Source organism: Catharus ustulatus, unplaced genomic scaffold, assembly GCF_009819885.2.
Source record: "Catharus ustulatus isolate bCatUst1 unplaced genomic scaffold, bCatUst1.pri.v2 scaffold_75_arrow_ctg1, whole genome shotgun sequence".
Classification (NCBI taxonomy): Eukaryota; Metazoa; Chordata; class Aves; order Passeriformes; family Turdidae; genus Catharus; species Catharus ustulatus.
This window is the reverse complement of record NW_024879545.1, coordinates 135,546-163,213: the sequence shown is the minus strand read 5'-3', so window position 1 is coordinate 163,213 and position 27,668 is coordinate 135,546. Positions and strand designations below refer to the sequence as shown.

The 27,668-nt window shown below is 51.4% G+C and overlaps 2 protein-coding genes across 2 annotated transcripts; one reads left to right on the top strand and one right to left on the bottom strand.

The window, feature by feature from the left end:
- The first annotated feature begins 19,275 nt into the window (after positions 1-19,275).
- Positions 19,276-20,164, top strand: LOC117011527 (SLA class II histocompatibility antigen, DQ haplotype C beta chain-like). The gene is made up of 2 exons (XM_033086950.2): positions 19,276-19,474; positions 19,927-20,164. Exons 1-2 carry the CDS (start codon positions 19,390-19,392, stop codon positions 20,079-20,081), a joined length of 240 nt encoding a protein of 79 aa, XP_032942841.1. The 5' UTR covers positions 19,276-19,389; the 3' UTR covers positions 20,082-20,164.
- Positions 20,165-21,619: 1,455 nt separating this feature from the next.
- Positions 21,620-24,221, bottom strand: LOC117011526 (zinc finger protein 239-like). The gene is given in 2 exon segments (XM_033086949.1): positions 21,620-22,486; positions 22,488-24,221. Coding segments are annotated over 2 exon segments (768 nt in total). The 5' UTR covers positions 23,190-24,221; the 3' UTR covers positions 21,620-22,420.
- Positions 24,222-27,668: the final 3,447 nt, after the last annotated feature.

The window sequence follows — 27,668 nt, the reverse complement described above, 5'->3', positions numbered from 1 at the left end:
CAAATAAGAGGCAATGACCAGACGCCAAGGCCAGGCTGACCTGTCTGTCCTGGCAGCTTTTGTCTGGCAGTGACCCGTGCACGTAGGGAGTTTCGGAGGAAAATACCTAATTTGGCCATAGGTACATGGGCAAGAGGGACAATCTTTTCTATTTGAAGGTAATGCACTGAGCCTCAGTGTTTGGGGGCAGGTGAGATGCAGCTCTCAGGAAGCCAAGGCCAGCCAGGCTTGTTGGTAATGGCAGTTTTTGTCTGGGAGTAATCCCTGGATATTGGGAATTTTGCAGGCAAAATCCTGCTTTCGGCCATGAGTGCCTGGATGAGAAGAGCAGTTCTTTTCCATTTAAAGGAAAGCCCAGAGCCCAGGTGTTTCAGGGGTACATGAGAAGAGACCCTTGACATGCCAAGGGCAGTTGGAGCAGTCAGGCCAAGCCAACCAGACCTGTTACCTGTTCCCTTGGATCCATGGGGCCCTGCAGTGTCACAATGGCAGTGTCATATTGGATCCTTGGTTCCATGAGGCCCAGATGTGTCACACTGGCCTCTTGTTTCCATGGGGCTCCACAGTGTCACACTGGTCCCTTGTTTCCATGAGCCCTTGCAGTGTCACAGGGCTCTCCTTGGTGCTGCAGTATCACAATGGACCCTTGGTTCTGTGGGGACTCACAATGGCAGAAGGGTCTCCTTGGTTCCATGAGGCCCTGCAGAGCCCCTTGATTCAACGAGGTCTCAAAGTGTCACCATGGCCTCCAGGATTCCATGAGGCCCTGCAGCATCACAATGGACCTTTGGTTCCATGGGGTCCCACACTGTTCCATGAATCCTTAGTTCCATGGGGCCCTGTAGTGGCACAATGGACCTTTGGTTCAATGAGGCCTGTGATGCCTTAAGATTTTACCTTTATGTTTTTCAAATCCTGTACTGTGTTAGTGCATACTCTAAACTCCATATCAAGTGTTATTTAACAGTCTTCACATGTTAGTCAGACAAAATAATTGCTCTAAGACTGAAACTCAAGGATACCTGACAACCTCAGGCTCTGAAAAGTATAAACAAAAGTGAACTGGGGGAATAGGAATGACTTCATTATTATGAAGCTGTAATTGGAGGATTAATCCTGATATATAAACTTATCAGGCATGAAGAGTGTTAATTTTCATATCTATTCAGACTGCATTAGAATGTGCAGGGGGTCAGTATCAATTGGACATTGCTGGTATCACTCTATAAATATGAAAACAGGACAAAACACTTCTCTCTTCATTGTCTTCAATACAGTATTTAGTTTTTTAACTTTGAATACACTTCTGAAATCTGTCTAATTAACCACAGAACAATGGGAAACTTAAATTATTCCCAGGGGCTTCTCTTGTTTGGGTGTTTTGAACAAAAACTTTTGAGCTTTTCTCACTGAATTCCTGAACAAATGAGCTCAAGAAAGAAGAGTGAAATATTAAATTTGTTGTGAATTCAGCGTTGGTTAAAACACCAGTGCACTCACTAGAATTATTTACTCATTTCCTTCTGTGAGATGGGATTAGGAGGAAGAAAAAGAGTCTTAAACTTTAAAGGGTACAAAGAAAAACTTTATTGCTAGAAACTATGAGGAAGAAAAACCAACTCAGAATAAAACTTCAGAATATTTCTCTTCACACCACTTCTTTTCTTTCCCACAGACTATGTAAAGAAAAAACTCAGCAGTTTACTATGTCTAAAACTAGACTTTCACCAATTTACTTGGGTGAGGAGAACTTCTCTTCAGTCTATGGAGATTTCTCCACAAGAAAAGAGTTTTCTCCTGGCCTCTGTGTCACAGTGAATCAGACACTCAGGAGAATGGAAATCTCATCACTGTGCAGAAATTCCTTCCTCAGGCTACCAGTCTTCCCACAACTGGTATTGAGGACCATATCATGGGGCATATTTGAAGAATTGTAATAGTTCAAACAAAAGCTCTCTTCATCTTTGAAATCAGAGGTCTTTCTTCTTCTCTTCCCTGAGAGGCAGCAGGGATCTTCATCTCTCTCCTCTCTATTCAAACTTCTCATGGGATCACAGCCATTTCAACATCTGCTTTCTTTAGCACAAATGCCTCTGCTTCATGTCTACAATTAAAACATTTCATCCACCCCATAATGCATTTTCTATGAGTTATAGGGAAACAAGAGTCTATTCTCCACAGCTTCAAAAAAGGCAAATTTCAGTCCAAGATCACCTCCTTCTGTCATCTGGGACCTGACTCTTCCTTTTGTCTGACCTCGGTGTTTTCATGCTGTTTCTGTGCCTATCTCCATCTTGGCCCTCTTCTTTCCCTCAGGAGAGAGAACAAAGTGTCTGCAAGTCTCATTCTGGGCAGTGACAGAGTTCATATTTTGCCCAGGCCTGCAGATGGCCATGCGATCTCTCCTGGGCCCCAGCCCGGAGCTATTTTACAATGGAAACGTTTTCGGTGGCTGCGCTGGGGGCCCGGGCCAGGATAGCAGGGCCCAGGGCAGAAGGGCAGGGGCTGCTCTGGGAGGGGGGCTGGGATCTCGACAGCCAGGCTGGAACTCAGAGGCTGCACCCACGGGCCTGATGGCTCCCCCTGCCCCTTGCCCGGTGGGTTCTGGAAAAACTCATCAGGGGCAGCATTCCAGCCACACCACGGCCGGTCTGGCCACTCTGGGGCAGGGGGAAGCAGGCAGGATCTCAGCAGCCGATGGCCCTGCCCAGCAATCCCCCTCCCCCAAGTTACTCAAACTTTGGAAGAGGACAGAAACAGAAGAAATACAAGACACCAAGAAAAAGACAAAATACATAGAGAGATGCACCCACATAGCTACCAAATCCAGGATTCTGGTGGTGTTCAGATAAAAATTCCTAGAGGAGGTACGGTCAAGATGTGTGCATGTTTTGTTGTCAGCCTTAAACAGACCCTTGGTCTTCCTGAGCCCTTCCCCAGGTGGCACTTTTGGTCATTTGGTCACTCAGGAGCTGGGCTGGGGCTCCAGGGTGGCTGTGGAGCATTGCCTTTGGTGTGCCAGGGACTGGCAGACACTGCTGGGCTGGGATAGAGGCTCTGAGGGGAATTGGGGTTACAGGGCAGTGCAGTGCTGGGTTTACAGGGCAGGGCAAGGCTGCAACCTACCCTTTCTTCCCCCACACTTGAAATTTTTCAAGCCAACAGTCTTCTCCAGTCTCTTACAATAGGCAATATTGGAGGTGGAATCCCAAATTCTGGCCATGGGTGCCCTGGAGAAGCAGGACAGCTCTTTTCCCTAGGAAGGAAAACAGAGAGCCACAGTGTTTGCAAGGCTAGGTAGAGAGCCTCACTAGGCCAAGGCCAGGCAGACTTGTTAATAACATGACAGATTTTGTCTGGGAGAAATCTCTGGATATAGGAAATTTTAAGGTGGAATCCCATTCTCGGCCATGGCACCTGGAGAAGCAGGACATGTTTATTCCAATAGCAAGGAAAGCATGGAGCCTTCCCCAGGCTTTGGGGACAGATCAGAGGTGACCCTTGTGAAACCACAGCCAGACAGATTTGTCCTGGCAATATTCCTATGGGAACAATTCCTGGCATATAAGGAAATTTGACATTGAAATCCCAAGTTCTGGTCCATGGGTGCCTGGAGGAGAAGGCATTTCTTTTCCATAGGATGGAAAGCAGGGAGCCCCAGTGTTTCAGTAGCAGAGGAGAAGATACCCCCAACATGCCAAGGCCAGCTGGACCAGTCAGGTGGCTTCTGGGAGGCCAAACCAGCCAGACCTGTTCTGTGTTCTCTTGATTTCATTGGCCCTGCAGTGTCACAATGGCTCCTTGATTACAAGAAGACCTCCATTGTCACAGGGACCTTTGCCTATGGGGCTCTGCAGTGTCACAATGGTCTCCTTTGGCTCCACAGTGTCCCAATGGAACATTGATTACAGGAGGCCCCTCTGTGTCACCCTGGAGCTTTGGTTCCATACAGTCCTGCAGTGTCTCAGTGAACCCTTGGGTCAATGGGGTTCCACAACATCACAATGGCCCCTCGGTTCCACAAAGCCCTGCAGTGTCACAATGGTCTCCTTTGGCTCCAGAGTGCCATAATGGACCACTGATGACATGAAGACCCCCGATGTCACAATGGACCTTTGGTTTCCTGCAGCCCTGCAGTGTCACAAAGGCCTCTTGATTTCACGAGGCCCCACAGTATCACAATGGTCCTCTTGGTTCTGTGGGGACCCACAGGGTGACAGTGGTCTCACTGGTTCCATGAGGTCTCACAGTGTCACAATGCTTTCCTTATTCCATGGAGCCTTCATAAGTGTCACAATGGTCTCCATGATTCCATGAGGCCCCTCAGTGTGACAATGGTCTCTTTGGTTCCACAGTGCCATCTCAGTGTCACAATGGCCCCTTGGTTCCAGGAGGCTGTGAAGTGTCTGAATGGTCTCTCCATGGTTCCATGAAGCCCTGCAATGTCACAATGGACCTTTGGCTCCATGGGGTCTCGTAGTGTCACAGTGGCTCCCTTGGTTCCATGAGACCCCAAAGTGTCATAATGGTCTCCAGGGTTCCATGAGGCCCCGTGGTGTCCCAATGGACCCTTGTTTGATGGGGACTCCCAGTGTCACAATGATCCCAACATTCCATGGATTCCACAGTGTCAGTACGGTCCCCTTGGTTCCATGAGGCCCAGCAATGTCACAGTGGTCTCCATGATTCCATGAGACCCCCCAGTGTCACAATGTCCCCTTGGTTCCATCAGACCCCACAGGGTCACAGCACTCCTTGAGCACCCTGAGGCCCCACATCACCCAGCCCAGGCCATTGCCATGGTTCCAGTCACTCCCAGTATGATTCCAGTGACTCCCAGTCTCTCTCAGTATATCCCTGTTACCCCAGCATGTTCCCAGTCACTTCCACTTCTTCCCAGTTGCTTCCAGCATGATTCTAATTGTCCACAGCCACTCCAAGTCACCATCCGTGTAGTGCCAATTTCTCCCACTATATCCCAGTTTCCCCAATGGGATGACCCCAGCCCAGCCCCTTTGTTCAGCACCAAGCTGGGCTTGGGGCCGCAGGAGGAAGAGGCTGAGGGGAAGCAGATCCTGCAGGTGGGACAGTGCTTGGGCTCAGGGCAAGGTCCTGCCCTGCACACCTGGCTCAGGTGTGACCCTGCCCCGGGAAGGGAGTGGGACATTCCCATCCCCATGGATCAGGGATGGGAGCAGCACTTGGAGCATGGACATGGAAATACTGGGAATGACTGGGACAACACTGAGGGCTACTGGGAGCAACTGGGAATGACAGGTGTGTGCTGGAGGTGACTGGGATATACTGGGAATGAGTGAAATCATCTTGAGGGCAACTGGAACCATACTGGGATGACTGGGAATGAGCATACTGGGGACAGCTGGGATATACTGGGAGTGTCTGGAATGATAGTGGAGGGGACAACACTGGGTACTAACTGGGATCATGCTGGGAACAACTGGTAATAAGTGGGAGTTACTGTGTCTATACTGGAGGTCTTTGAGATCATACTGGGAGTGACTGAGTACTAGAGTCATGCTGGAAGCAACTGGGAAGAAGTGGAAGTGACTGGGAACATGCTGGGGTAACAGGGATATACTGAGAGACACTGGGAGTCACTGGGATCATAATGGGAAGTGACTGGAACCATGGCAATGGTCCTGGGCTGGGTGATGTGGGTCCTCAAGGTGTGCAGGGAGCGCTGTGACCCTGTGGGTCTGATGGAACCAAGGGGACATTGTGACACTGTGGGGCCTCATGGAATCATGGAGACCACTGTGACATTGCTGGGATTCATGGAACCAAGGGGACTGAACTGACACTGTGGAATCCATGGAATGTTGGGATCATTGTGACACTGGGAGGCCCCATAAACCAAGGGTCCATTGTGACACTGGAGGACCCCATGGAGCCAAAGGTCCATTGTGACACTGTGGGGCCTCATGGAACCATGGAGAGACCATTCAGACACTTCACAGCCTCCTGGAACCAAGGGGCCATTGTGACACTGAGTGGCACCATGGAGCAAAGGAGACCATTGGGAGCCCTCAGGGCCTCATGGAACCAAGGGTTCCCTGTGACACAGAGGGGTCCTGATTGAACCAAGCAGAACATTCTGACACTGGTGCCCCATGGAACCAAGGGAACACAGAACAGCTCTGGCTGGTTTGGTCTCCTAGGTGCCACCTGATTGAACCAGCTGACTTTGGCATGTTGAACCCATCATCTCATCTCCTACTGAAACACTGGAGCTCCCTGCTTTCCTTCCTGTGGAAAAGAACTGTCCTTCTCCTCCAGGCATCCATGGCCAGAATTGGGATTTCAATGCCAAATTTCCTTATATCCAGGGATTGTTCCCATAGGAATATTGCCAGGACATATCTGTCTGGCTGTGGTTTCACAGGGTCACCTCTCATCTTTCCCCAAAACCCTGGGGAAGACTGTGCTTTCTTCCTATAGGAAAGAACTTTCCTGATTCTCCAGGCACCCATAGCTGGAATTGGGATTCCATCTCCAACATTGCCTGTTGTGACAGACTGGAGGAGATTGTTGGCTCGAAATATTTCATGTGTGAGAGAAGAAAGGGGCAGATGCAGCCTTGCCCTGCCCTGTAACCCCAGCACTGCACTGCCCTGTAACCCCAATCCCCCCAGAGCCTCTACCCCAGCCCAGGAGTGTCTGCCAGTCCCTGGCACACCAAAGGCAATGCTCCACAGCCACCCCTGGAGCCCGAGGCCAGCTCCTGAGTGACCAAATGACCAAAAGTGCACATGGGGGAATGGCTCAGGAAGATCAAGGTGTATTTAAGGGAGACCACAATGCAAGCACACATCTGGACCCTACCTCCACTTGGAATTTCTATCTGAACATCACCAAAATCCAGGAGTTGGTAGCTGTGTGTGTGCATCTTTGTATCTTTTATGTCTTTCTCTCTGTGTCTTCCATTTCTTCTCTTTCTGTCCTCTTCCACAGTTTGAGTAACTTGGGGGAGGGGGATTGCAGGGCAGGGCCATCGGCTGCTGAGATCCTGCCTGCTTCCCCCTGCCCCAGAGTGGCCAGACCGGCCGTGGTGTGGCTGGAATGCTGCCCCTGATGAGTTTTTCCAGAACCCACCGGGCAAGGGGCAGGGGGAGCCATCGGCCCGTGGGTGCAGCCTCTGAGTTCCAGCCTGGCTGTCGAGATCCCAGCCCCCCTCCCAGAGCAGCCCCTGCCCTTCTGCCCTGGGCCCTGCTATCCTGGCCCGGGCCCCCAGCGCAGCCACCGAAAACGTTTCCATTGTAAAATAGCTCCGGGCTGGGGCCCAGGAGAGATCGCATGGCCATCTGCAGGCCTGGGCAAAATATGAACTCTGTCACTGCCCAGAATGAGACTTGCAGACACTTTGTTCTCTCTCCTGAGTGAAAGAAGAGGGCCAAGATGGAGATAGGCACAGAAACAGCATGAAAACACCAAGATCAGACAAAAGGAAGTGTCAGGTCTCAGATGACAGAAGGAGGTGAATTGTGGACTGAAATTTGCCTTTTTTGAAGCTGTGGAGAAGACACTCTTGTTTCCTCCATAACTCACAGAAAAAGCCTTAAGGGGTAGATGAAATGTTTTAATTGTAGACATGAGTAGAGTCATTTGTGCTAAAGAAAGCAGATGTTGAAATGGTTGTGATCCCATGAGAAATTTGAATAGAGTGAGATGGAAATCCCTGCTCTCCCCTTGGAAGAGTAGAAGAAAGAACTCTGTTTTCAAAGATCAAGAGAGCTTTTATTTGAAGTATTTTAATCTTTAAAGCATGCCTCGTAAGTTGATACGGTCCTCAAAAATAGTTAAGGGAAAACTGTAAGTTGAGGAAGGAATTTCTACACAGTGATCAGATTTACATTCTCCCAAGTGACTGATTCACTGTGACACAGAGACCAGGAGAAAACTGTTTTCTTGTGGAGAAATCTCCATAGACTGAAGAGAAGCTCTCCTCACCCAAGTAAATTGGTGAAAGACTAGTTTTAGAGATAGTAAACTGGCTGAGTTGTTTCTGTATGTTATCTGTGTGAAAGAAAAAAAAAACTTGTGTGAAGGAAATATTCTGAAGTTTTATTCTGAGTTGGTTTTTCTTCCTCATAGTTTCTAGCAATAAAGTTTTTCTTTGTACCCTTTAAAGTTTAAGTCTCTTTTGTCTTCCTCCTAATCCCATCTCCCAGCAGGAAATGAGTAAATAATTCTAGTGAGTGCACTGGCTAGTTAGGCCAACACTAAATCCACAACAAACTTAAAATTGAACTCTTCTTTCTTGAGCTCTTCAGTCTGGGAATTCAGTGAGACAAACTACTTAGTATTTGTTCATAACACCCAAACAAGAAATGCCCCTGGGAATCATTTCAGTTTTCAATTCTTCTGTGGTTAATTACACAGATTTCAGAAGTGTATTCAAAGTGAATAAACTATACATTATATTAAAAACAATGTAGAGAGAAGTGTTATGTCCTGTTTTCTTTTCATATTTATAGATTGATACCAGCAATATCCAATTGATATTGACCCCCTGCACCTTCTAATGCAGTCTGAATAGATATGAAAATCAAGACACTTCATGCCTGATACGTTTACACATCAGGATTAATCCTCCAATTGCAGCTTCATAATATTGAAGTCATTCATATTCCCCCAGTTCACTTTTGTTTATATTTTTCAGGGCCTGAGGCTGCCAGGTGTCTTTGAGTTTCAGGCCTAGGGGAATTGTTTTGTCTGACCAAAATGTGAAAGCTCTTAACTAACACTTGAAATGGAGTTTCGAGATGTGTTCTAATGCAGTACAGGATTTGAAAGATATAAAGGCTAAAATCTTAAGGCATCACAGGTCTCATTGAACCAAAGGTCCATTGTGACACTGCAGGGCCCCATGGAACTAAGGATTCATGGAAAAGTGCAAGACCCCATGGAACCAAAGGGCCACTGTGACACTGCAGAAGCAAGGAGAACATTGTGACACTGTGGGGCTTCATGGAACCAAGAGAACATGGAACAGATCTGGCTGGTTTGGCCTCCCAGGGGCCACCTGGCAGGTCAAGCTACTCCTGGAATGTTGAGAGCTGTCTCTCATCAGCCCCCAGAGAAATGGGGCCCCATTCTTTCCATCCTGTACAAAAGAACCATCCATCTTTAAACGGTGCCCATGACAAAAATAGATAATCCTGCTGAAAATTTCCCTATATGAACAGCATCTGCCAGACAAATGCTGCCAGGACAGAGAGCTCTGGCTCGCCTTGGCCTCTGGTGGTCACCTCTCATCTCCAGGAATCCCTGAGGAAAGTATTTGAACAGCTTTGATGGCTATGAGTCTCTCATCTAAAAAATTCAGATACTCTTCTGATCATATGTGTCTTTTTTATTCTAATTGTGTATTATGCATTTAATATTATTTTCAGCTAAATAATATTATTGTTATCATTCTACCACTGCTACCTGACACAAAACACCTCCTCTACATATGAATGCAGGACACCAGCTATAAGGAAGCCACACTAAAGAATCCAGCAGGAAATATTTGTCTCTGCTCACATCTGTCACATCTCCTCTGGAGCTGGAGGTGCAGCTCCAGTACCTGGGAGAGCTCAAGGGCTCACAAGCTCAGCTCCCACACACAGAACTTGTGGACCCTGGGGTGCCCCTTTCAGCCTCAGGACCCAGAGCCTTTCTGCAACCTTCCCCCTGGAGCTGCTGCTTCCCTGCAGCCCCGGCCATGGACAGCAGCAGAACCTGGTGTGTCCTGAGCAGCAGTGCCAGCTCAGGGCCCTGTGGGGAGCAGGGGCTGGGCCAGCAGGACAAGCCAGCCTGGCCAGCCAGGACACGCTCAGCTGGGGAATGGGATGTCCAGGGAGAAGAGCAAGGGAGCGTTTCTGTGCCTGCAGGGAGGAATGCAGAGGAAGCTGCTGCTGCAGGCACCAGCTCTGGCCAGGCCCCTCTGTCCCCTGCCCAGGGCTGCTGTGCTGGCCTGGGGACAGAGAGGGGCTGGCACTGAGTGGGCAGAGGCAGCCTGTGCTGGGCATCTCCTGGAGCCAGGACCAGCAGTTCTGCACTGTCACTGAGCTCCATTTCCCCTGCCATGGGGAGCTCCAGCCCTGGGGCTGATGTGGAGGCTGACCTCCCTCTCTGCCCCTCAGCAGCTGCTGAGCCCTTCAAGGGGGCCAGGGCTGTGGGGTGAGTGCCCCAGTGCTGGAGCACCCCAGAGCAGGCACTGCCATGGGGATCACCCAGAATGGGCTGGGCTGGGCTGGGCTGGGCTGGGCCGGGCTGGGGTGAGGGCAGGGGAGGTGGGCAGAGCTGGACAGAAGCTGGGTTAGCCTGGGAAGTGCCCAGGCGATAAAATCTGCTTCTGTCAGCTGAGCTGTGTGACTCTGCAGGGCCAGGGCACATTCCAGCAGGTGTGTGGTGCTGTTCCAGTCCCCTGACAGGGATCTCAGAAAGGCAGGTGCAGCACTGAGGAGGTTGGTCTGTGGCCTTGGTGGCATGGCCAGTCTGCGATGGTGCCCCAGGGAATTCAGCATCTCTCCAACCTCTTCCATCAGACACTTTCAGACCTGGGCACTCACCCCAGTTTCTTGGTCTATTTGTTCTGTGCTTATCTCCCTCCTCCTGCTGATTTCAGCACTGCTCTAGGGGCAGCATCAGCCCTGTCCAGGCTCCCTCCTCACCCAGCCCTTGGCAGACTCCAGAGCAGGGCTCTCTGTGAACCCTGGTATGGGATGTGGGTGGTGGGACCGGACAGTGAGGTCTGGAGTGGACACTCTGGTGGGGAACATTTGCCCACCCAAAACACTCCCTGTGCTGTGTCTGATGAGGGGATGTGGGGCCTGTGCTGGCCAGGGGGGCTGTGCTTGCCTCAGGGACAAATGACAGGCATGAGCCACAACGCAAATGACCAGGAGGTGGAAGTGAGGACAAGCTACAGAGGAGGAATTCAGAAATCTGACCTGAGTGTGTTCATGTGTTCTAGGAAAGCCAAAGCTCAGCTGAAGCTGATGGAGGTCTGCAGGCAACATCCAGAGCAAAGTCAATTCAGTTGCTGTGTTTGCAGTAAATGGCTGTCTAAAGGAACATGTCAACCTGCTGCTGCTAAATGAGGCTGGGAGGGGCAAATCTAGGATCAGAGAATGGCTTGGGTTGGAATCCTAAAGATTATCCAGTTCCAATCTCCTGCCATGGGCAGGGACACCTTCCCATGGAGAAGAATTGCTCCATCCAACATCGCCTTGAACATCTCCAGAGGTGAGGAGTCTGCAGCCTCTCTGGGTAACCTGTGCCAGGGTCTCACCAGCCTCACTGGGAAGATTTCTTCCCAATATCCCATCTAAACCTACCCTCCTTCACCTCATGGCCATTATTCCTTTTCCTGTCATTCCAGGACATTGTCCAAAGTCCCTTTTCCAGCTCTCTCAAAGCCCCTTTAGGTGCTGGAATGGGCTCTAATGTCTCCCTGAGCCTTCTCGTGCCCAGGGTGAACAGCTCCAAGCTCTCTCAGCCTGGCTCCAGAGCAGAGGGGTTCCAGCCCTGCAAATGTCCATTGTGACACTGCAGGGCTTCATGGAACCAAGGGTTCATTGTCACACTGTGGAACCACAGAGACCCTTGTGACACTGGGAAAACATGTAGAGCATTCTGACACGTAGCATGTCACAGAACCAAATGTGCATGGTGATGCTGCAGATCCCATTGGGACCAAAGAGAACATTGTTACACTGAGCGGCCTCATGGAATCAAGGAGCCACTGTGACACTTCAGGGCCTCATGGAACCAAGGAGAGCATTGTGACACTGCAAGGGCTCATGGAATCAAGGAACCCTTGTGACACAGGGGAGGCCAATGGAACCAAGTGTCTGTCGTGACATTGTGGGGCTTCAAGGAACCAAGGGGCCATTATGACACTTCAGAGGCTCCTGAAAGCAAGGGGATCATTGTGACACTGTGGGGTCTTGTATAACCAAGGGCCAGTGTGGCACTGCAGGGTCTCATGGAACCAAAGGCCATTTTAAAGCTGCAGAACCAAGCAGACCATTGGGACACTGTGGGGCCTGAGTGAACTGATGAGAATATCGTGACACAGTTATGGAAACAAGGATCCATCGTGACACTTTGGGGTCTCATGTAACCAAGAATCCAATTGTGCCACTGCAGAGCCAAGGAGATCATTATGACACAACAGAGGCCCCATGGAACCAAGGTGACCATTGTGACATGATGGGCTTGTCATGGAACCAAGGACCCATTGTGACACTGCAGGGCCCCATGGAAGCGAGGGTCCATTGTGACACTGCTACCAAAAATGCAGCTCCATGGCCCCTTTGTGCCCTACTGGCCCAGCCATGGTGCCACAGCCCCTGTGCAGGCCCAGCCCAGGACAGGAGCATTGCGGGTGGGAATGGCTGGGGACAGAGGCTGGCAGTGACAAATGTCCTGGGCCCCCTCCCTGCTCTGTGCATGCCACCAAGGGCACAGAGCAGCCTCCTCTCTCTTTGGCACTTGCCTGTTTCCAATGCCTTCCACAGGCGCTGGCCCTGCCCCACAAGGCCTGGGCTGAGTCCTGCCCCTGCACGCTCAGCCAGGCTGAGATGGACACTGCTGCTTTCTCTGGCAGGCTCTCTCAGGCCAGCCCAGCTCCCTGCAAGCTCTGCCAGCTGCCCTGAGCTCTGTGCAGCACCAAGGGCCTCTCCCCAGCACAGCCCAGCCGGCTCTGGCCCCACAGCTCTGCTAAGCCCAGAGGGCTCTGGGCAGTGGCCCCACGGCCTCAGCCCATGGCAAGGGCACAGCAGCAGCTGCAGCTCAGAGAGGACTCAGCCCCAGCCATGGGCAAGGTGCTTGGCCAAGGCAAAAGGAGGCTCCCTGGGTGCCCTGATCCCCTGTCCCTGAGCTCCTGAGAGCTCTGCAGCCCCTGCTGCCATCCCATCTCCCCAGGCCAGCACAACAGCCCCGGCCTTGGGACCCTCCAGAGCTGCTCCTGCTCCAGGCCCAGGGCCCATCCCAGAGCTGGGACAGCCACAAAGCTGTGCCCATTTCTGTTCATACCTGCTCTGAGGCGGATGAATCCTCAGTCACTTGCAGTTTGGTGATGAGTTTTACAACTCCAGAGATCTCTTCTTTCTTGAGCCCTTCTATTGAGAATTTCAGTGATAATAATAAAAGCTAATTCACATTTGTTCTAAACATCCAAACAAGAAAAGTCCCTGGGTATAATACAAGTCTTCAATTCTTCTGTGGTTAATTACAGAGATTTCAAAAAGAGTATTCTATATTGAAAACAATGCAGAAACAATTGTTTTCTCCTATTTAGATTTCTTTTACTGTTTATACACTGGTATCAGCAACATCCAGTTGATATTGATCCCCAGCACTTCCTAATGCACTCTGAATAGACATGAGAAACAAGACACTTTATGGCTGACAATCAATCACACTCTGTCCCTACCCTCACCCCATCATTTCCCTCATCCAACCCCTGACATTCAGAGCAGCCTTGTGCAAATCTGAGCTTCCTCCACCCCAGGCTGTGCCTGCAGCTTTCAGCTCCTTGGCACCAACTCCCATCTACTTTCCTTGGAGAAGGAGCTGCCTGTGACACAGAAGAATGTTCATTTATTGTATGTTCAGCAAACAAACCGAGGGAAGGCAGAGCTCTAAAAGAAAACTAAAGTCATTCCTCTGCTGGATATTACATCCACTTTCCACAGCAGAGGGTCTTAGAACAAAGGCAAACACATTCTGTGCCCAGCACATATCCCAAAATGCCCCAAATCCTCCCTGCCCCGATTCTGCCCAGATTTAGTCTTTGCACACACGAGTCAATGCTGAAGTCAGGAGTTCCCTCCATGCCCAGAGGGAGGAAAAGAGAGAAAGTGGCTGAAGAGCTCTTGTGCACAGCTACAGCTGCACTAATGCCAATCTTCTGGGCTCCCAGGAACTTGATCCAACAGCCTGTGCAGCATCTGTTCCCTGGGTAGAAATCTGGCTGGATGGCCAGGCCCAAGGAGTGCTGGGCAATGGAGCCACATCCAGGGGTTTCCCCAGGGCTCAGGATTGGGGCTGATGGGAAGGATGAATCAGGAAAACCTTATAAACATGATTGCTTAGCAAAAGATTCTGAGAATATGGAAACCATAAGCAAGATTGAAATGAAAGCCATCTTTGAGATACCAAACCTTAGTTACTAAATAACTAGAAGGCAATAGGATGGCTGGCTGAAAGTAATCGCCCCATGACTGAACAATTGCCTCTGCTGGAGAGGAGGTCCAAAGGTCAGAGAAGACCCTGCTAGCTTGACAGGAGGGGCCCAAAGAGTAGTTTTAGGGTTTGAGGTGCAACACAGTATGGTAATGCAATGATTCTTATAGGCTGTATGTAGATGTTATAGGATTTAGATCTTGTACTAGATTGGTTAGTGGAAATTAGAATATTCAACACAGAAGTAGATTTTTTGTATTGCAATGGGAAACTTGCTCTCTTAGCTCTTAGTTCTCTCTCTTATCTCTCTATCTTACCTCTTACTTTCTCTCTTACCACTCTCTCACCTCTTACAACCCTTAGCCTCTAAAATTTTACTACCCCCCAATCTCTTACTGCCCTGCTCCAAGATGCGACTGGCAGCTCCCGGCAGGGCCCTCTTTACCCATGCCCTTTTGCAATAAACACTAGTTCAAAGACCTGGCTTATAGAGATCTCTCCATCTGTCCCGACCGTCCAGCCCACCTTCGCCTCCTACATTCTCCTACATGGGGCCAGGGCAGTTCAATCTCTTCATTGCTGATCTGGATGAGGCCATCAAGGGCACCCTCAGTCAGTGTCCAGGTGAGCCCAGGCTGGCTGGGAGTGTGGCTGTGCTGCAGGGCAGGGAGCTCTGCAGAGGGATCTGCACAGGCTGGAGCCATGGGCCCAGAAGAATTGAATGAGGTTCACCAAGGCCAAGGGCCGGCTCCTGCCCTGCGCTCACAACCACCCCAAATCCCTGGCTGTGCCCTAACTTTCACCCCCACAGCCTCCTCACTTTTCTGTGCTTTGGGGGTCAGGAACTGGTAAAACCTAAGAGGCAGGGACAGGTTGTCTTCATTGCTAATATAAAAAAAATAAACATCATAAAATTTATGACGTATTGAAACTCTTCCCTCAACAATGTGAGACATCCCAGCAGCATCTGACATGTCCACCATGCACAAGGGATTACTGTATGGACTTGATTTTAGGTAAAGCTGATGCTGTGATTAATATTAACAGAGTTAAGTTTTATCAGGATGCTCTGCCTGGAGTAAAAACAGATTGAAAAATACCATGTTTTTAAAGCTTTCAGTGATGGATGGAGAAAAGGAGGTCATGCTTTTTTGGTGTTGAGGAAATGCTGCAACCAGCCTGATTCACAGAAACTCCTCCTGTCTTTGCTGGGATGAGGAGCCCCTCAGCCTTCCCTGCTCCGGGCTGGACAAGCCCAGCCCCCTCAGCCTCTCCTCACAGCCCAAGGGCTCCAGCCCCACCTTGGAGGCCCTTCCCTCACCCTGTTCCAGCTGCCAGACATCTTTCCTGCCCTGGGGAACCCAAACCAGGCCCCAGTGACCTGGATAATCCATGTCCTTGATGTCCTGGGCACACAGCCCAGGCTGCTCCTGGCCTGCCTTGCTGCCAGGGCACTCGGCTGCCTCCTGCCCAGCTCCTGCCCACCAAGAGTTTTCTGCCAGGGCCTGGTGAATGTGAAGAGGGCTGTGGATGTTGTGTACTGGAACTTTCTCCATTGACACCAGGTCCCACAGCATTCCCTGGAAAAACTGAAGCCTGTGGCTTGCAGCAGTTCACCCTTCCCTGGGCTAAGAACTTCCTGGACATCTGGGCCAAGAGAGGGTGGTGAATGGTGCCACATCCAGCGTGTGTGCAGTGGTGTACTGAAGGATCAGATTAGACCTACAGTAATTTCACTAATAAAAGCCACACCATTTTGACTAAGATTTTGCTCTCAAACTGGAAATGCAGCTTATACTCAGGAGCGGCTAATATATGAATAATTTTCTGACATTTACAACCTCAGAAGTGCCTGCCAGAGTGCCGAGCCGAGCTGCTGCAAAGCCAGCATTTCGCGATTGTTACAAATTGTTACTCTGTTGGGCCGCAGGTGGAGCCTGGCTCCCTGCAGGCAGCACGGGGGGCAGGGAGAGAGGCGGGAGAGCTCCCTCCTTCACCACAGCCCGGGGGAGAGACGGGGGGGGCCCCGCGCCGCCATTGCCGCAGCTCTGGGAGGCGGCGGGGGACCCGGGCAGCCCCTGCCGCGGCTCTGGGAGGCGACGGGGGGCTCCGTCCCTGCCTGCCACCACAGGGCAGCGCCGGGCCGTGGTGACCGAGCCCAGTGGCAGCGGTGGCTGGCCCCCAGTGGCCCCGCCGAGCGGCAGCGCCGGGCTGGGCTACCTGGCCCCGTCAGCAGCCCCTAGCGGGCCGAGCCTGCACAGCCTGAGCCGAGCCAGTAGACCCTGCCCTGCCACCGTTCTGTTACTATTTGGCAACTTTGTTGCACGCGGGTCCTCGCTGCGAATGACAGAGCGGCTTATACTCGGGTGCGGCTTATTTATGGACAAAAAACGAAATATTTGCCAACACCCAGAGATGCGGCTTATACTCAGTGCGGCTTGTATTCGTGATTTTACTGTATATACATACTTAATAATAAATCTTACACAATCAAATATTATATGAAAAAGATTAGTAATTAGATGCAGAAGAGGAACCACTTAAAATATATTATCATTTGCATCAGTCTTTGTTGTTACAATTGTTCAGGAGCAGAAGCTTTCTTAACTCTGGAGTAGTGAATCCAGGGTCCTTTGCCAGCAACTTTGACTGTGGTGAGGGTGGTCAGCAGGGACTTGGAATGGTCCTGTCCACTTGGCTTGTGGAGGATCACTGTCCCACCACTTCACACTGACCCAGTCTCCAGGCTGGAAGGGATGTGCAGGTGTGTCCAGTCCTGTGGGTCTGGATAGCACGATGTAATTCTGGAGTTTGTGCAAAGTGGAACTTAAAGCCATTTAACAACTCTGCAAATCCCGTTTCCCCTTCATGTGAACTTCACCTGGAATGTGTGGGATTTGATATGGCTGCCATACAGTATCTCATAGGGATTGATGTTATCCCTCCAGCTGGGTTGGATGAGAACTTTTGCTTCTTTGCCATGAGGATGATCAAACAATGGAACAGGTTTGCCCGGAGGGGTTGTGGAGTCTCCATCTGTGTTGATGGTCAAAGCCCAGCTGGACGCAGTCCTGGGCAATCTGCCCTCGGTGACCCAGCTTGAGCAGGTGGCTTCAGAGCAAAGGAAACCTCTCAGGAGGTCCCTTCCAACCCCACCCACTGTGCGGCCCGTGCCATCCGTAGGCTGCCCGGCCTGTCCCCCCTCCTGGCTGCCCTCTGGGAACAGAGAAGGCCATCCCTCTCATCAAGGGCTGCCATGGCCTGTGTCCCCACCGCTCAGCGCCTGCTGGGGGGCAGCCAACAGCGGAGCCAAAAGATCTTGGTGGCAAACACAGAGGCCAGCCCAGTCCTGCCCTTGACCACCTCGTGAGGGTCTTGGCCAGCCCCGCTCCCTTCACCTGGCCACCAGAGCACAGTTTCACCTGCCCCATCTGACAACAAGTGGCTGCCATAACAAAGCACACACAGGTCTGCACTGGCAGCACAACTACAATGGGGTGCAGCCACGTGCTGAAAATGCCAGTGGCTGTGGGGGACCAGCCAAAAAACTGCCCACCAGTGGTGTTCTCCTGCCCTCTTAATTTGTTCCATTACCTGTTTCTTAACTTTACCATCATGGTGAACCAGTATTAGAATCTTCTTAGCTTCAGCCTTGGCATTTTCTAGCAGCTGCTGCAAATTTACACACTCTAACATTCCTTTTACAAGTGATAAATCCATTCCGATGGAGGTTGGGGTTACACTACAATACAAGGTATAGTTTCTGATTAGCAACTGAATAGTAAACACAGGTGGTTTATACCCAAAATCACAGCCTCTAATTATAGCTACATTGCAAATACACATATTTGAGTCGCTAAACACAGTCTGGTTATAAGCTTCCAATTTTTCTAGCAAGTTCCTCCCCAGCAATGGTTTTGGGGAGTTAGGCATGTAAAGGAATTGATGAGTTACCCAGTGCTTCCACAATTTGAATTTTAAAGCTTGGAAGAGAGGCCGTGTTCCACTTACCCCAGTCACCCCAACAACATGTACAGTGTCGTGACTCAGCTTTCCCTTCTAAAGTAATTAACACAGAATATGCTGCTCCTGTATCCTGATAAAAATGTACAAGACACGGAATTTTGTGTTTGGATTTACTTGTTTATTAATTTCTATTTATAGTACAGTGAATGCTATAGTATTTTTAGCTAACAAGTTTAAAATGAAGGAAATATCGATGTATTTTGCTCTTTACAAGGTTTTTAAGGCCAAAGAGTTCAATTGAAAGCTAACACTTAGATTATTTTTACTTTTGACTAAATGACTAAACCTCCGTGACTCACAGTGTGGCATTTTCTATCCTATTAAAAAGTACCACTTCAACTTGAGGAGAAGGAAGAAAGAAAAACCTTGATCTCAACATTTTTATTTTGTCTCATACTTATTACTGTATTTTAAATCTAAAATTACAAACTTTTCACTATGGGATATTACACATTTCCATTTAATCTGAACACCAGTGATTCTAGTTCTATTATTCATTTTCGGAAGCCTTCACCAAGGCCTTGGGTGAAAAGCAGTGTTCTTCTGAGGGTTAGTGCCTGACAGAACAGAAAGTTCAAAACTCCCAGTTTTCAGGGTTACAACATGAAGGGAACACCAGGAGGGCAGGAAAGGGGAACTCGCATAACCCCAAAGTGCAGAAATCAGAGAGAGGGAACTCCCGGGAGGGTTTTCTGGGCTGAATCGTGGTGGTTTCGGGTTTTTAGGGACACAGAACCCCCGGAGAATTCCAGAGCTGCGAGTAGAAGATGGGCTAAACCTGTGAACACCGAAAATCTGTGCAATAAAGTGCATTTTCTGTGTCGGGCTGAGTGCAGTCCGTGTCTCTCAGTGCCCGCTCCCCCCTGCCCAGCACCCCAAGGTTCCCCCTCCCCAAAAATCCCCACCCGGGGCCGCAGCGTCCCGGAACCGCCTCAGCCAATGGCGAAGCAGGCGGAGCGCGCTCAGCCAATGAGAGCGCGGAGCGGTTGTTGCGTCATCACGTCCCGGGCCGAGCCGCTGCCAAACGGGTCCCCAAAAGTGCCAAAAGTGCTCGGAGCCAATGAGAGCGCGCGGCGCTGCTGAGCCCGCGCTGCTCCGGCCTGGCGCTCCCAGCGCAGCCCCAGCGGCTGCTTTGGGGCTGGCGGCACCTGCCCGGCGCTGGCCATGGGGCGAGGGGCGGCAGCTGGGGCCGGACTGGGGGCACTGGTGGGGCTGGGAGCCCCCCCTGGGGCGGGCGCGGAGCTCTCGGGTGAGCGGGGGGCGGGAGGCGGTGGGACAGGGGGGAGAAGGGGGAAAGGGGGCGGGGGGAGCCCGGAATGGAAGGGGGAGGAGGAGAAGGGGAGCCCCCAAAGGAAGAGCGGGAGGGGCTGAGGATTGGGGGAAGGTGAGGAAGGGGTGGGAGAGGGTGGGACCCCAAAACTGAGTGGGAGTGGGCTGGGGGTAGTGAGAAACGGGTGGGAAATGGCAAAATGAGGGGAATGTGACCCCAAAAGTGATTTGGGGAGCAGCTGGAGGCGAGAGGGGAGAGGGTGTGAAAGGGGAAATGGGGAGAAGAGTGGAAAAGAGGAAGTGGGAGCGTGGGCAGGAGGGTCCCGTGGCGGCCGTGGGGCACAGGGGGTGCGGGGTGGGGATCCGGGGTGGCCCCCGGTGCTCTCGGGGGTGCTGGGGGGGCACACCCTGACGTGTGTCTTGCACACACAGGGGTGTTCCAGTTCATGGGAAAGATCGAGTGCCACTTCATTAACGGCACGGAGAAGTTGAGATTGGTGATTGGGTTCATTTACAACTGGGAGGAGTTGCTGTGCTTTGACAGCGACGTGGGGCTGTTGGTGGGGTTCACCCCCTTGGGCAGATAGAGGCCCTGCACCTGAACAGCAAACCGGAAATACCGGAGCATTATCGGGCTCAGGCGGGCAGAGTTTCCCCACACAACTACAAGATCATGGCCCTGTTCCTCATGGAGCACAGAGGTGAGCGTGGGGCAGAGCGTGTCCCCTCGGGCCCTGCCCTGGGAATGACCCTGGAGCCCCTCAAAACCTCCCTGGGAATCACCCCAGAGCCCTCAGCCCTCCCTGTGCCCATCCCCGGGGCTTTCTGTCCCCCTCCCCCAGTGACTCCTGTGGCTCTCCCAGTCCATCCCAGTCCCTCCCAGTGCCACCTCAGTTCATGCCATTGTCCCCATAGTCCCTCCCAGACCCTGCCCGTCTTTCTCAGTCCATTCCCAGTCTTCTCAGTCCACTTCCAGACCCCCATCCTCTTTCCCAGTGCACCCTAGTGCCTCCCAGTCCATTTCCAGTCCGTCTCAGTGCCACACCAGCCCTCACCCATCTCTTCCAGTTCCCCCCAGCTGATCCCAGTGTGTCCCTGCTCTGTCCCAGTGCCCCCCAGGGTGTCCATCTCACTGTGGCCCCTGAGCTCCCAGCCCAGGCCTGGCTGTCTACTCTGGTCTGTGATGGATTTCTACCCTGCCCAGATCCAGCTGAGGGGTTTCCAGGGCCAGCAGGAGCTCTCAGGGCATTTGGTGGTCACCGACCTACTGGAACAGTGGTGGGGGTAATGGGGAGGGGGCTGTGGCATCCTGAGAGACATAGGAGGGGCTTTGGTGGGTCCTGGGAAGGCTGGGAATAGATTGGGAGGAGGTCTCAGGGAGTTCTGGGTGGGCTGGGGGCGAATGGGAGGGTGCTTGGAGGGGCTTGGACTATCTGTGAGAGGTTTAGGTGGGTTCTGACCCCTGCAGATCCCCAGAGCTGCTGCCAGACACCGCCCATAGCAAGGTGGAGATGGGGATCAGGGGCTTTGTGTTGGGCTTGCATCTTCCTGGAACTGGGGCGTGGCTTCTACCTGCGGAAGAAGGTGAGTGCGGGTCCCAGGGAGTCGTGTGCCCCCTCCTCCAGAGCGTGTGTGCTCTCCCTGGGGACCCCAGCCCGGTGTCACCCCCTTTTCTCTGACCTCAGAGTTCCTGAGCCAGCAGCAGCTGAAGCCCCACCCCGGGACCTCAGGCCCGGCCAGGACCCCCCACTCTTTCCGCACGTTTATTTTGGAGGGCGGCGGTGTGTTCCTCCCAGCCCTGCTATAGCTCTGCCCCTGCTCGGCTGCTCCCAGCGTTCCCAATAAACCTTCCCAGTTAGACCCAGTTCCGTTTATGCTGGGGCGGGACTGGGGAGGGACTTGGGGGGACCCCGCGGGGGGATCGTGACTGGGCGGGAGGGTCCAGGTGGGGGAACACTGGGTGCTGCGGGTCTGCCCGGCAACCGGTGAGTCATCAGCGCTGCTCTCTCTGATTGGCTGAATCTTCTCCATCGCATTGTCTGATTGGCTGAGGAGAGGCCCGGGAGTTGAGAGCAGGAACAGGAGAGATCCCGCCCCGAGCCCCGAACGGGAACAACAGACCCAGCCTGGGCACGGGGAGGGAATTTATTACCAACCAAATCACAGCAGGACACGGAGAACGGAGAGAAATTTCTAAAACCCCTTCCCCTCCACCCAACAGGGACCACCAGGAGCACGGATCACCAGGGCTGTGCCCAACGGGGGTCACTGGGGATCATCCAAGGCTGATCCTTCACACAACGGCCAGAGCTGAACTCACTTTACCATTACGATCCTGTGCCCAGAGTGGGTCACAACCCGGGAACAGGAGGCCTTAGATGTGGCTCGAGCTGTGGCTCCATGGCCTTTTGGCTGTCAGATTGCATTCAAAGGAGGCAAGGAAGAGGGAGAGGTCTTTTGCATAGGATAAAAAGGATTTATTACTTTGGGGAATCCATGGGGCAAATGACAAAGATGGCAAAGTTTCAACAACTTAAATATGGAGGAGAATCAAGGGGAAGGTACAAATTCTTAGCAAATTGGAGAAATTCTGGGGAGGAATAAAGGGTAAGGCTCACAAAGGCATTATCCAAGTGAGAAGGTAGGGGGGAAAACTGGGTAACATGGAGTAATGAGACCTCGACTTTTAGGGGATTTCCAAAGGGGAATTCTAAGCAGGGGTTTGGCACAAAGCAGGATTGACAGGGAAATCAGGATAGATTGACAAGATGGGTGGGAGGGTGTAATTTTGGACTAAACTATTAGCTTGGGAAATAACAGAACATCCATTAACAAGAAACACTGCAACAGATCCTCCAATAGGGGAATGGAGCTGCAGCAGAGCACTGAAGCTCTTCCCACACTCAGGGCACTCACAGGGCTTCCCTTAGTGGAGCCTCCGTTGGTGTCGGGTCAAGTGAGAGCTCTGTGAGAAGCTCTTCCCACACTCAGGGACACTCGTAGGGCCTCTCCCCAGTGTGGATGCGCTGGTGGACAGTGAGGTTGCCACTTTGCTTGAATCCCTTCCCACAGTCGGGGCAGCGGAAGGGCCTCTCCTCTGTGTGAATCCACTCATGCATGAGGCAATTGGAGCTGGTGTGAAACCTCTTATCACACACAGGACACACGTAGGGACCTCTCCCCTGGTGTGGATGCGCTGGTGTGCTTCTCAGGTGTGAGCTCTGCTCAAAGCTCTTCCCACATTCCAAGCAGGTGTAGGGCCGTTCTCCTGTGTGGATCACCTGGTGCTGGAGCAGATGGGAGCTCTGGCTGAAGCTCTTCCTACATTCCCAACACTTGTAGGGCTTCTCCCCAGTGTGGATCATCTGGTGCTGGATCAACCAGGAGCTGTAGCTGAAACCCTTCCCACATTCCAAGCACTTGTGGGGCTTCTCCACCAGCTCTGAGCTCTGCCTGGATCTCCGGCCGCCTTCCCGGCTCAGGGAGGGTCTTTCATCCTCGCAGCTCCCTGGGCTGGGTTTGCAGCTCCTCCCCATGAGGGATCTCTGGGGCTTTTCCTCCTCCTCCATCTGCCCACACCTTGGGAATGAAAAATCCTGGATTGGGGAAAAAACAAGATAAGAAGCACTTTGGACTGGGTGACACATCAGGGGGGCTGGGAAGAGTCGGCAGCCAGAGAGCTCTGAAAATCTCATCAGTGACTACAGTGGGATCTTCGGGGACTAAACATGGCAGGGCACCCATGGAGGGGAGAAAGGGAAAGCCAGGAAGGGCTCCCTGCAAAAGGGATGATGATCCCAAAATATCTCTGAAACCCTCAATGTTGTGGAATGGACACAAGAAACAGCAAAACTTCAGAAAATGAAATAAAACCAAAATGATTGGTGCCCCAGTCATGGCTCTTCCAGGCTCAAAACACAAATTTGAATTGTGTTTTGTAGTAAATATTATATTATTGGTTTTGGAAAATATAAGAATAAATATCATATGTATAATGTTGGAAAACTTGCTGTATAAATACAGTTTCTTTTTGTTCTGCCATTAAAAAAAACTTTAAAATAGTAGGGTGATAAATATATTTTTCTTGGACTATATCATAGTGATGTAAAAAGCTTTTGATTATGTAACTAACTCAGAGAATGCTGGAAAAGAAAAGATAATCAGGAAATTATTCACATTCTTGAATTACGGGACACCAGACCCCCAGGGAAGGAAAAAGTGTTGATTTAGAAATTGGGGGAATGACCTTGAATAATGCATGAAGAACTTTGAATATGCAACTGGTTCAGGCATTTAAGGAAATGTTTTCTGAGTTAGGGTGTGCTTTTGGCTGAAGCCCAAGCACCCTGCTGCTATAACCTTTTGCTTTATTGTTTGTCTCTTATTGTCTTTTATTAAAACTTTTAAAATTTACTAGGAAAGTGACCCTCTTTTTTCACAACGTGGATGTTAATCAGGGCCATGCCAAAGGAATTCTTGTGCTAAAATGTTTAACCCAGGGGCCAGAGTGGCCTCATTATCTGCAGAATTGTGCAGCCACAGCTTTAATGGGACCTGAGGCCCAAGAACTGATGGCAGGAGGATCTCCTCTTGTTCAAATCTGGAACCAAGATAAAGATTTGAGAACCAAAAGAGCCTCTACATGGATGAGCAGTGCTCAGTGATTACAGAATGAAACTTGTTCAGTGGCACAGGAGGATTTAGAATTGAGGACAGGGGAAGGGTTTAACCCAACCTCCTGTTTGAACAGCCTGCACAGGGGCTGGCAACAAACCCATGGCTGCATTCAAGGGACAGAGCTCCAGAGCCAACACAACACAACCTGGGCGCGTGTTGGGAAACATACCTAGTTTAAATTTTTTAAAATGTATTTGTCTACTCAGGCTTGGTTTTCCTTTGCCTTGGGGACAGGAATTTTAAAGGTTTTTTTTAAGGGATGTTACATTACTCAACAGTTGCAGCCCCAGTAGAGCCCTGGCAGAGCCCGGAGCTACCTGAGCCTGGGCAGAGGCAGCTGGAAGGAGCCCTTGGAGCTGCAGGAGGCAGCAGCCCGGCCCTGGGTGCCTCCTCCTGGCCCCGGGCGAATCCTCTGCTCTCAGAGCCAAGCTGGCAGCTGGCTGGTCCCGAGGGGAAGCGCAGCCGTGCTGGGCACAGCGCATATTGCTGACATTGACCCTCCGGAGTGTGCCCAGCAGGAGAGAAAGGCAAACAGCAGCCCAGGGCTGGTGGCCTGGCTGAGGATTGCTGCTCTTGTGCCGGCTGCCCTGGCACTCCTGGCAAAGGGCAGCAGTGTGTGCAGCACTCTGGGCACAGGGGCAGGGAGCCGCGCTGCTCCGCAGGCTCCAGCCCAGGGCAGCGTCCTTCAGGCACGGCAGCTCTGCCGGGGAAGCGAGGCCAGCGGGAGGCACTGACAGCTTGTCAGGGCACATCTGCAGGGACAGTGCCTCCCACAGCTCTGGCAGGAGGCGCCTGCAATGCTGCAGCTCTGCACTGAGCCACAGCAAAGGTGGGAAATGCAGAGTGCTTTGCAGAAATAGTCAGGGGCACCAGGCCAGGCTGCTTTGTGCTCTCTGGAGCACAGCAAGCACTGTGCAATGAGCTCCGAGCTGCTGGGAATGTGGGGATGAGCCTGATGGTCATCAATGGGTTGTGTACTGATTTTGAAGGGAGCAGAATAATTTCAATAGGCAATTTGTGCTTGCTTTATTATTTATTTATTGCTTTCTGAAAGACAGCTACAATGTGGCTTCATTCAGAAAAGCCCAGCCTTTTTTTTTTGCTGCATTTTAGGACAACTACTCAGGCAAGTCCTGCAAAACAGCAACTGAAGTACAGTAATTTCACAGTTATAAATTGCACCATTTTGACGAAAATGTTGGTCCAAATCCAGAAGTGCGGCTTATAATCAGGTGATTATGTTTTAATTGCTGTTTACTACGGTTAAAGTTTAGCCAATACCGTAAGAGATAAAACAACAATAGACAAACAAACATGGAGGAGGAGGGTTAAGGAAGGATGTAAATTTGATTTTGGATTGGGGAGGTGTGTTTTGGTGGGGTTTCTTTGGGCACAGAAGCTGCAGTGCTGCTCAGGTTGCTGAGGCTGAGGGCGGCGGGAGGTGCAGGCCTGCCCTGCTCTGCCCCTGAGGCCCCACTGCAGAGCCGTGTCCAGCTGTGCCCAGCACAGGCGGGATGTGCCTGTGGAGCAGGGCCGCAGGAGCCCTGGGGATGTGTGGAGGCCTGGAGCAGCCGTCCAATGCAGCCAGGCTGGGAGAGCCGGGGCTGTCCAGCCTGGAGAGGAGCAGGGTCCGGGGAGGCCTCAGTGCGGCCTTGAGAGCCCAGAGGGGGCAGGGAGCCATGGGGGAAGGGGCAGGGGTGGGACTGGAAATGGGCAGATTCCATTGCATGTTCGGATGGACTGTGAGGGTGCTGAGACATGGCAACAGGCTGTTCAGAGAAGCTGTGGATGCCCTGTCCCTGGAATGTTCCAGGCCAAGCTGGACAGGGCCCTGAGCACCCTGATCTAGTGCATGGCAGCAGAACCAGGTGATGGATGAGGTGCCTCCATGTCATCTGGAACCTCCTTCTGGAATTCCATGGGTGGGCAAAAGGGACACTGGTTACCTGGGCATGGAATGTTGGAACCAGTTGCCAGGGGCATGGAATGTTGGAACCGGGTGCCAAGGGCACTCCTGCTCCCAAGGGTCTGTTAGCAAGGACTCTCTGAGGCATTTGACGGATTCTCTGCTGCGCAGCATATGCACAGCATCTGTCTTCTCCATCCCAGGTGGAAATACATAGCGATTTGGTGCCATTTGCGAGCCAAACTCTGGTTTGACCGTACAGGTGAGTGCAGAGAAGTCTTGAAAGGGCTTCTGCTGCTGAGGGGCTGGGCTGCAGGATGGGCTGCAGGTGGGCTCAAGAACCAGAGTGACAGACTTCCATGCAACTTTGGACAGGATCTGACGGCTGAACAATGGGAATGTTAGTTGGGTGATTGTTCAAGAAAATTGGCGTTCCAAATAGACAATCTCCCCTCTACTTTTCTGATAGGTTTCGAAGAGCTGCTTTCTCTGATTGTGAAAAATCTGCAGTTGGCTACCTAAAGGAATCTAAGGGATTGATCACATCCCTGACATTCCTTTACTGGCTTTTGTCCTACTTACTTTGCTGGTGCTTTTTGATCACAAAACACCATGAGCTCAGTAAGTACTTTGCTACTCAATGTAAATCTGATTCTTGAAACATTTTTCAAGGTACTTCTGAAAAGGATTTTGAGAGTTTGTAGCAAATGCATAGGAACAGAAACCCTTGAAAACTTAATGTTACTTCATGTTCTGCAGTACTGAAGGTTTTCAATCTCTCTGGGTGTTAGCAGTAGTTCAGAAATACTTACAGTGCGTGCAGCAACCTGATAGAATTGGGGACAGGTCTTCTCATTTTCAAGCCGTTGGAACAGGCTCCTTCTTTCCTGGTGAGGCAGCTTGTCAAAGATCAGTGATGATGTCTTTTCTCAGAGGTGATATGCTCAGGTGGGAATGGCTCAGAGAACTATTAGATGTGCATTCAGGCATGTGCAGAAGTGTTTTCTGAATCCTTGTGTGCTGTCAGAGGTGTTTCAAAAACCAAGGGCGGTGTTATTACATCTGCAACCAAAAATGTTAATGCTTTGTTCTCTCACAGCGTCAGCGAAAGCGCCCTGGAAGAGCAGCTGATTCCAGACCAGCTCAGAAACGGAGCAGGCTGCAGCCCTCTGGCCCAGGTAGAACTTTGCAGACAGACCCAACAGACCTTGAGGAAAGTAGAACACCTGCTTTGGAGCCTGGTAAGAGCAGGAAGTGTTCTGGAGGGTGAGGACACACTGACCATGTGCTTTTGCCAGTTTCTAGGCCCTGTACTGGGGAGGAAGGGAAACCTTGGGGTTGAGGAAGCACCTGGTGCATCATCCCTACCCAAGTCTTGTGACAACTGTTTTGGTTTGTTATGGAGCTCACTTCATTGGCTGCTAGTGAGTGATAATATGTGTAGCAGAGGTCCTCAAATGCTGCTCAAATACCTGAAGGTGTGTTCTGATGAGCTGGCAGTCACTGCAGCTGCCACAGTGGAGGTGGCAAGCGAAGTTTGGGGTTTCCCAGGCTGGACAAAGACAAGGAAAATTTGTCATTAGCTGTGGCC